Here is a 10,680-nt window from a genome sequence, read left to right as displayed (position 1 = left end):
CATGCTAAAGTATGGGAGTTACGATCACCGGCTCAGCGCTACAACTATCGTAAGTCTGGGCTAAAGTATGGGAGTACCGGACCCCGTTCCTAGCTCTACGATCGTACGAGCGATTGTAGCTCTACGACAGTCACAATTCCCATACTTTAACACTGACTTACGACTATCGTGGTGCTACGATCGCCCAGTGCTAAAACTATCGTAAGACTATGTTAACGTATGAGAGTTACGATCACCGGCCCAGCGATACAAACTATCGTAAGTTTATGTTAAAGTATGGGATCTACGATCATCTAAGCCCTACGATCGCTTTGTGGAACGGGTCCAAGCATCTTTGGTAGAGGTGTGTGTACCTCGAATTGGATTATAAATAACATTTAGCAACCCCAACTCTATCACCAGAATAAATCATATCAATGTTCAGGACCTTTCAGACAGACCTCCTCTTTACGCACCGATTAACCGATAGTAAAGCCTTGCAATGAAACTAGAACGTGTGAACATTTGCCATAGTTTTCGAATCGAAAGTAGTCCTACTTTCCCATTGGTCAGTCATATCCATGCGTTCCCCATGACCCTCTGGCAAATATTTCCCCCTTCCGCGCTCACAGTAAGGAAAAACTAAACTAAACTTAGCTGAATTTCTTGATTTAGCTGAAGTTCCTATACTTTCAGGGTCCCCGTTGGGGCTGGTGCGGGTGCACTACAAAGGATGTAGCCCATTCTGAATAATACACTTCCGCAGAGGCAGGTATACGGATGTCCCAGTTCAAAGGGGGGAGGGGGGAGGAGAGATGGTGTTGGGGGTGTCGGGGGATTCTTCATCATGGCAAACTACACATGCAAGTAATGGAGTAATGATATTTTCATTTTTTGTTCGTTGTTTAAACACCACATTCGACAATCATCCAGCTATATGACGGCAGTTTGGAAGTAATCGATTCTCGATCAGAAGTATTGCCATCATGACCACCGATCTACGCAACCGGAATAAAATGACGTGTCACCCAGGCTGGCGATTCTGACCACCCGATTTGTCGCCACTTACGATATGCACCGGGAACTGAAGATCATTTCCGACCCGGATCTTCACGGGTCGGTAATAGATCTCACTGGACTCATGTTTCATTCAGCTGCGAGATAGCGGGTAGCGGGTAGCGGGTAGCGGGTAGCGGTTAAGGCAAGTTACATATTACAAAGTGGTCGTTAAGAAGGGCAGTCGGGTTACAGGATTTCAGTCTTCATGCTAATCTGGTTTCGGTTTTCACGGTAGCCTCGGTTTCGGGACGATATTTAATACATGGGTTGGTTTAGAAAGGGTGATGGATTAGAAAGAGCCGGTTTAGAGGGAGACTGGATTATTGATCTTGTCTCGACCATATCTTTGAAATCTGTTGACAAACACTGTTGCAAGGTCGTCACTGTTTTTGCATGACTCATTTAAAGGAAATGGAACAACACATGTAACATTAAAAAAGTATATATATTTGGAATAAGATGACCGTATAACGGACCCCGTTCTTTTGTTTCTATCAAACCAGACCACACTTTCTCACATCGTGTGAGACGAGCAGTGGAAATCAAATGACTCACCCTTGAACGTCTACTTTCGCTTCTTGGAAATGATATTGTGTACAGCGTTCTGTGAAACATAGCCTCCTCGGAATATCTAACGTGTTTACGCAGAAAGATAATGAAACAAAGGCTTTACTCAGTTGTAAACACTCGTCACGTGTGCTGCATGTTAGGAAGGATGTGATGGTGAGTGAAAGGAAGACCATACCGGCCCGCACCCAATGAATATGTGGAAACTGTTTTACGCCGCTCTTAGCTATATTGCAGCAGTACCACGGCGTGGGACATGCTCAGAGATGAGCTTCACACATGTACCCATGTGGGGAATCGAACCCGGGTTTTCGGAGTGATTCGACGTTTTAGTCTAGGAGGCACCAACATTGTTCCCTTAAGAATTAAAGTCAAATGGAGATGATACAAATATTTCCAAATTTTAAAAATATTTGAATTAATTTAAAATCAAATTAAACGTTGCAGCTATGTTTTGTAACCTATTGTTAGGTTGAAGTGGGAGCGGTAGGTGTAGCCTAGAGGTTAGAGGGTTCGCTCGCCACTCCGAATACCCGGGTTCGATTCCACACATCGGTAGATATGTGAAGCCAATTTCTTGGGTGTCTCGCCGTGGCAATGCTAGAATATTGCTAAAAGTGGCGTAAAACTAAGCTCACACACTCACTCGAAATGAAATCTTGAACTTTCGTACTCAAATGACTCCTGATTATTCATGTCTATGCATGTAGGTACTTGTAAGTTTTGATGAGTTTACAGAGCGGTCAGTATACAAAGTTATATATTCAAAAGTATTGTGATTTCGATTTATCACAATAATCACAAGTAGGTGTTTGACTTTGAGTCGATATACCACCTGTTATGTGCACTTTAGCACCCTGACACAATACAGGTGTAACTGTTACAATACAATCGGATTTCATATGATATCAGACATCGTCACCATCTCAAGTACCCAATCGCTATGAATAAACACATATTGTGTCAGATGACCTTTGAAAGTACGTGCAACTTGTTGTAGCATTGACAGCATTGTTGTAGCCAGATAGAAACAAAAGCTACTAAGCTAAAAAAATCACCGTAGTGCGGATAAAACGGAAACAGTGGTGGAAAGCGCTGGAACTCGCAGAGTTGTGTCCCTTAGCTGCGTCGGGATTGGCTGATCGATGGTTAGAATCCTAGATGATTCAGTAGGAGGGGTGAAACGGGGTTTATCGTAACATTAGGAATATTTCGCTTATATGACGACGTGCATGCGTGTGTAGCTGCTTGTACTATCCCAGAATGAAGCTGTTTGATAGCGCTAGCTCACTGAGTTACCAGGCCCCAGTTAAGCATGAATACCTGACTCAGAGACATTATGCTGACTCCGAGCAGACTGGTCCGCGTTATACCAACAAGTACCATATTTAATGTCTTTTGGTATGATGTGGTCGGGGTTCGAACCCACCATCTTCTGCTCTCCTCACACATGATTCGGACCTACGTCTGCAGCATATACGTGTTCGATAGTTTCGTCAATATAATATACGCCTATACATTAACATGACATTAAATTTAAAATCTCTCGCCGTATTCTATAACCGGTGCACTGTTGAAAATGGTCAAACTCTACCACGAAACCTCTGGTTGTAATTTACTAGAGTATATGTCAGAAAGTTCTTGGATAGGCGTTGGTGTTCAGGGTCCCGATCGTAAAGCGTTCGTAACGTTACGGAATATCGTAACTGTATACTTACCACTGGCTTACGAATGGCGTAGTGCTTCCATCGTTTTGTGGATGGGGTACGACCTATCGTATGTGGTTTAACATAGGGCTTACGAATGTGGTAGAGCTACGAAGGTTCTATGGATTAGGACACTGGGCCTAGCTTATCGAACCGTCCGTATCCCTATGAACTTCTTAAGCCCTCTCAATTCTTTGACTACGATCAAACTGAGAATTCTTAGGGATACGAACATTTACAAAACTCATTATCTTGGATACATGGAGGACAATCTCACTGACAAGTAACTGTTGAAATGTGTCTGGTCTCACCTAGCTGTAAATGGGTACCTGATCGGAAGAACGAGTGAGTATTTTTACGCCTCTTTTAGCAATATTCCAGTAATATCACAACAGGGACACCAGAAATGGGTTTAAAAACTGAATCCATACGGGGAATCGAATTCGGGCCTTCCTCGTGACGTGCGAACGTTTTAACCTTTGTGCTATTACCCCGCCGTCACTGTGTGGAGCATCACAGGTCATCACCAGTAGTATCTGAACTTTCGTTTAATACTGCATCACACTTTAGCTTTACTGTACTTTCTGTTAATCAACCATTCAGTATATACAGGTACACAATATTTGGCTATATAACCCCAGTTTATGAATTTGATCACGTCAGCTGGACTGAATGAATGATTTATTGTCACCAAACTTCCTATCAACAATAAGAAAGAGGTGTGGACTGGAATCTGTTCCTGAATATGTTCCGGTCAATAACAGCAATAACACATACGAGGCCTATACCTCACTTCGAAAGCAGAGGCACTTCAATTGGCTTTTGCCGACACAATAACCAAAAAAAGTGGTGACAGGTCTGTGCGCGTTATTAATTCGTCTTAATTTCAAGGAACGCCTCTGATCCGCTGCCACAAACCAGAAATAAAATTTTGCTGCTAGATGTTATCGGCTAGACGCTCCCCACAGTGTGACTGCAACAGCTGACCCTTGAGTCGGGGTACTGACATGGTACCACGTGTGTATCTCACTTGAAACGAGATGTCAGTGTTATACAAAATACACGGATGCAGGAGGGAGAGTGCAAGGATGCGCAAGCATCCTCCTCCTCCCATTCCCCGCCACCCCCAACCCCCAACCCATCCCACCCCACTCCCCAATCCCACCCCGCACCCCACCACCACCCGTGTTCTCCTAAAAATTTATTTAATGACCAGTGAAGCTCTCGTAAAAATGAAGTGTGCACCTCACTCCTCCTACCCTGTTTATCAATAGGGTGCACGCCCGCCCACCCGCCCATCCATCCACCCATCCATCCACCGAATCCGCCCCTACACACCGACGTTCCCGGAGCCCCTGTTAAGTTAAGTTAAATACTCGCCCGCATCAGTACCAAACTGTTTGCACGACATTTACATTGTTCGTGAACAAATCAGTCACAACAAATAACAGCAAGTCTATATATCGGCGTCAATTTGGAATTCACCTACATATTCACGTTTTAACTGCGTGTTGAACGATTGTGGGATTGTCAGTGTATCTACATGTCAACAGACCTGTCCGTCAAATGTCAATATTGACATACTAATGTATTGGTATACAAGGCCGATAAACATGGATGCTCGTGGTCAGGATTAATCTTCCCATGTAGGACAATAGAGGACTGATTATAGGTACACTTACGGTAGTGAGAGTCTATATAGTTAAAGGGTAGAGGTGTTCTGTGAACATAGTTATTGACATCCCTAAAACTGTACAAATCTTTGTTATTGATGAGCTGTACGTGCTCTACCAATAACAAAGATTTTAGTCTGTCGTACAGAGCCTGAAGCAAATATATTCTAGAAAGCCCACGCAAGTCTAGAAAATGTGACAAGTCTAGATTTCCTTAGCTCTGAAAATGAAGAATTTCTCAGGGCTGCATTTCATTATAATATTTCGTTTTACTATGAACTTTTAAAAGTAAAATATGCTCATTTCAGAGACTAGTTGTTCGTCTACAAAGATTTGTGCAGTTGAAGATTACACAGTTCCCACTTATATCGGAATAACAAGTTCAAATATATTCTGACCGTTTGTTATACAATTCATTCGATTCTGAGGTTTTAGTGTGTGACATATAATTTATCGTTTTTGTTGATTATTTCATATAAACATTCAAATCGCAAGCACTGAACACTGTCGGAAAGGTGAATACATACATGTAAACATTTAGGAGAAACGTGACAAAGTTCCTTATTGAAATAACTTTAATCAGGCTTAATGAGCGGCAATTATTTCGACTCGCGGAATACGGTTAAGTACCTTTGCAAACAAACTGTCAAAACACCAAAAAAGTGGGCCTGTATATGAAAGGAGATTAAAGCAAGAAAACAAAAAAAAACAAAGGATGTTTTACCACAGTGTGAATACTAAGGCTTTCCTCTGACGGAAAACAAAAGCTGTCACAGCCGTAACACCCCCCACCCCACCCCAAAAATGAATTCCCCGCCCAGGACAAAAGCTTAGATTCGTCCATCCGCCCAATGGCTATCGCACCGCCTGTTGCACGAGCTGATGGTAGCACCATGTGTTTCAATGTGTCGTGAATTGATGTCGTCTCGTAAAAACCACATTTTATCGATTTTAATCATATTGCTTCTGATAGCAGTAAGGACTAGGTGCAACACGTTGTTTAAAATTGCCCCAGGAAATGAGGAAACGCTACGAAATAACAAGGTAATTTGTATCTTTGTTGGAGGGCTTCATAATCTACTATAAATAACTATGTATGTCATAAACCTATTTATATACCCGAGCTGTCATTAGAGGAATAAACAAAGAAGCTTTGGCAAAATGGATTTAAATGACAGTGGTGTCGTCTGAGATAGATTTCTCGGTTACGTAATTGTCGAATCTGGGTTAAAAGCCGACTCTCAACCACAAATTCTGTTAGTTTTGTAACAAGCAACTACACGGAAACTTTGACAGTTAGCCGTATTATGACAGCAACCTGACAGAGCTTTGTGTTGTCACGTGATCATTATAGCGCGAAACTTTTAACCGACAGTGTTTGACTAAAGAACAGCTTGATTTTGCCAGTTTATATATTGACGCCTTTAGTAGAGATATGAGGAAGGTTTTCAGGATTATATCTGTAATTTTACAGCGTCATATCTCTGCCAAACAACGAGAAACATCAGCTGGCGTGGTTGCCTGACCTTTGTCCCGGCAACATTGACCAATCAGCGGCGAGATGCTAATGAGCCACGTGGCCTATAGCTGTCAAACAAAAAAATGCTCTACTCCCATAGCATGCCAGAACTCCGCGTGGCCGGACAGAGGAAGAGCGTAGCGCGTGTTGTGTGAGTTTGACAGTTAGGAAAGTGGTTTAAACTGAACCGGCAAGCTGGATTTCGGATTTCAAAGCGTCCATATGGACAAAATGCGCTCCAAACGAGGTAAGTCGACTTAGTGTCGTTGTTTTTGAAGCGAATATCGACAAATGTCAAATTGTAGAGCGAACAGCGAGGCTCGCTTGTCATGGCGCACGTGGTTTGGGGGCATCGATGTTAGCAGCTTGTCGCGGGCCTTTGTGTAATTTCTGGTCTTAAGCGCTGATTAAAATGAGCTTACCTGTCCAACTTTAGTAGGGTAAATATTTTGAATATTTGAACTAACGTTTTAGCTGATTTGATTTGTGTGACTAGCGATGGACATGTTGACATCGCTTGACAGCTAGAAGTGACAGTCGGATCCAGTGTATGTCAGGCACGCCTAACTGTGTTCAAACACAAGCGGGGAAGTTTACTGTCCAACTCGGTGTTTGTCTGTTTGACAGTGAACTTGAATCCCTCTCTGTGTCAGTCTACTCATATTTATGACAATTTCTCAGTATGTATTTTCAAAATCTCTATTTTTTTGTTGACACAGTCTGTTTGCAATTTTTTCAAATGTCAACGAGGTTGAAGTTCGTTACTGGCAGGTAGTTGACGCAGTTTACACGGTCATACGCTTTTATATTAATTCATGTGAAAAGGTGAATGACAATTGTTTTTTGTTTTTTTTAAATTTAGTTCGAGAGAAGAATTCGAAAAGTTGGCTCAGTGACGACTACGATTCGGGAGACGGGAAAAGGGACGACTCAAACGTTGGTTACGAAACATCCGCCAAGAAACGAAGGGGGAATTTACCCAAAGAATCTGTGCGTATTCTCAAGGGTTGGTTGTACGAACACAGGTACAACGCATACCCCACGGACCAAGAAAAGGTGTACTTGTCAAATGCAGCAAATCTGACAGTGTTACAGGTGTGTAACTGGTTTATTAATGCCAGACGCCGGATTTTACCAGAAATGATTAAGAAAGATGGCATGGATCCACTACAGTTCACAATCACACGGAAAAATAAAGAAAAATCATTTTCTGAGGAAGAAGACAACCGAAAGTTTTGCCTTACAGAGAGTGACAGAAAGTTTGACAATTCTGAAGACAGTGCGTCCAGTCGCGATTCCGATCTTTCCCCATACCCAGTTTCCATGGATACGGATGGATACCTTTCCGACAGCGAAACATCGTCTTGTGAATATTACTCGGATCATGAAAATCTGAACAGATTGCCTTCATCAAGGCTATCTACGTCGGTTGGCCCGCATATGAACTTTAGCCCTCACCCACGGGACAATAGCGCCAACACCCCACCCCCCTCCCCTCCTGCCCCAAGCAGTACGGGGAAAGAGGACATATTCAGGTGTTTTTACATGCTTGTTGACGTTGCCATCAGTCAGTTAGAGAAACAGAGACAGATCGAGAAATTAGAAGGTAACAAAGAGACTAAATAAGAGGAAGAGACGAGTTGTCTCCCCTGAGTGCAAACTGTCAGATTCAAGCAACATGTGCGAGCCAGGAGCACATGTCGGCGGCGAGTTTCGATGGGACGAAATAAACTATTTTTTGCTAACACTGCCATTTGTGGACACAACGTGTCATGCATGTACATTTCCTATTAATTACCTGCACTATGACATTCGGACAGTTTTTGATGAATTTCTATGCAAGACCACTCGAATGTGTAACATACGTGAGGTGTTATTAATGAACTGTGGCAATATTCAAGTTCACTTGAGTACCAAGGATGTACATTTCAAGGAGGTTTTTGTAAACTAAAACTTATACGGTACAGGCGGACTACCGAGACGGAGTGTCGAACACCTGCAATCATTATGTTTCTGAATAATAGTTCATTATATACATGTTCAAACAGTGACTTCAAAACAATGGCTGAACCAAAGCATTTGTGTATTTTTATACGATCCTTGAGTTTGAAACGGGACGGGCATATGTCCCAAATGGGTTGTCATTTACAACACACATTAAAGCATTTCCTCACATACGTTCGTAATTATCAAAATTTCATCGTTTCATTAGTGCCGTGTGCAAATGTCCTTTCAGCCCGCGGGCTACACAGGTGAATACCTGTCGCATTTTACAGGTAACCTATTCATTTCCAACCGTCAATAGAAATCGTCTCTCATTGTCGCTGAATGCAAAGTACGATCGGACCGCGTGGTCTGGTTTGGGCTCTCCCAGCTGACGCGAAGGTCACGTGACCGCTAAACCACGTGGTCCCGCTCGCATTCGGCGACAGGTTACAAAGACAAAGGCATAATTCACTCAAGCATATGTTGGTTAATTTTCTCCGGAGCCAATGTTGTTTTAAATAGTAGTGCTCGTTTTCCATTAATTATTAACGGCTTATGTTTTCTGCGTATTTATTGGGGACTGTTTTCAACGAAATCGCTTTGCGACCTTTTTTTTGACGTTGATTGACAGATGGTCAAGACCACGTGGGTTTGAAATCAATGTCGTTTGAGTTACACTGCATTTTGTAAACAGATTGTATCTTCCCAGTTGGTTGTTTTTGGCCTTTTTAAATGCGCATTTATAATGATCATTCATTCTCAATTTACTGGTGTTTTCAAGCATTTGGGACGCATCGTTTTATATTCTTTATACAGTTTGCGGCATTGTATCATGCGTGCTATTTGGGTATTTTATGTGTCGTTCATATACCATTTGAAAGAAGTATTTTTGATGTCACAAGATGATCATTTTGTATAAATTGTACAAAAATAAAAAAGAAAGAATTAAATATATCAATTGTATTACCTGAGTTTGTTATACGTTTTGTTGAAGAAAGTCATGCCATTTCTCATTGCATTGGATTACGTCATGCAAGTATTTATATTTATGGCGGAGAAGTGTTGTCATACATTACGTATGACTATACGGTGATATAGACACGGCTGGTTTGTTATCACCGTGCTTGTTCGAAAACTGGGATGGTAAGATGACTTGTGTTTTTTACTGGTTCTGCGTATATGTGTGATCTGCGTCGACAAAACAAGTGATGGAGTGCTTGCTTCCGTGCCATCCATTGCCAGATGCATGTGAACCCGGGGTTGTATTTCGAGCCATCTGGCTGCCTCGGCATTTGGCATTACCGGTGTGCGTGGGGCTTCGTTCATCAAGAAGCATCGGAAATGAAGATAGCATTCGGCTCCTAGTGAAAACGGGTGATGTTTTCAGCCCAGCTGGTTTGTCGAAGCTTGAGCTGTATTTATAAATAACCATTCTTGAGGATGTGGATATAAGGGCATTGTGAGAAACTGAAATGAAGCGAGTTCTCATCTTTTCGTTAATTGTAATGTCATATTCACATGTTGTAAGATCTATATGTCGATCTCACATGAGCTGTCATGCTTGTCAATTTCAACGCACAACTCCGCTGTTGAAGGCGCTACTGACTACGTCATGGGCTGCAGGTGTATTGTGTTCACCTGTAAACGTGGGCAGTGATGCAGAACCGCTCGTCATGCCCACTTGAGCTGTTGCGGTGACCTCGGCAAGTCTTGAAAGAGCGCCGCTTGTCACAATGTAAACACTTCCTGCTATTGAAATGTCAGATTGGAAAAGCGCGGGAAAGATGGGGTCGCTCGGGACGCCGAGTCATCCCGCAAGGAATTTCCTGTGTAATGCGCTGTAACGAAACAAGTCATGTCGGCAGAGTGCCTGCTCGCCTTTATCAGATGTGTGGGCAGATAAAGTTCGAGGAGGGAAATAAAAATGTGTAGATCTACTTGAAAGACTAGGCTGTGTGTGTTTACAGTATTCAAGCTTTCCCTAGATGTGCTGATAATGTTCATTTCGTAACTTTACATTAGTTCAATTTTAAGTTGACCCATCCCAAATTATCTCGTGAATGTGGCTGACCATGACAAACACCTAATAATTCTAAAATAGCTACAATCGATGATAAATTTAATTTGTGGCATTTAGTTAATTAACACTGACTCGCATGGCCGTTATGTAACTAAGCTTGCACTATACACA

General features: G+C 42.3%; 1 protein-coding gene across 1 annotated transcript; it reads left to right on the top strand.

The window, feature by feature from the left end:
* Positions 1 to 5,937: 5,937 nt before the first annotated feature.
* Positions 5,938 to 9,452, top strand: LOC137291670 (homeobox protein TGIF2-like). Its single transcript, XM_067823100.1, has 3 exons — positions 5,938 to 6,028; positions 6,459 to 6,750; positions 7,366 to 9,452. The coding sequence occupies exons 2-3, from the start codon at positions 6,726 to 6,728 to the stop codon at positions 8,127 to 8,129; spliced, it is 789 nt and encodes a 262-aa protein (XP_067679201.1). The 5' UTR covers positions 5,938 to 6,028; positions 6,459 to 6,725; the 3' UTR covers positions 8,130 to 9,452.
* The last annotated feature ends 1,228 nt before the right edge of the window (positions 9,453 to 10,680 follow it).

This window comes from Haliotis asinina, chromosome 7 (genome assembly GCF_037392515.1).
Source record: "Haliotis asinina isolate JCU_RB_2024 chromosome 7, JCU_Hal_asi_v2, whole genome shotgun sequence".
Lineage (NCBI taxonomy): Eukaryota > Metazoa > Mollusca > Gastropoda > Lepetellida > Haliotidae > Haliotis > Haliotis asinina.
This window is presented reverse-complemented; position numbering and strand designations above follow the sequence as displayed.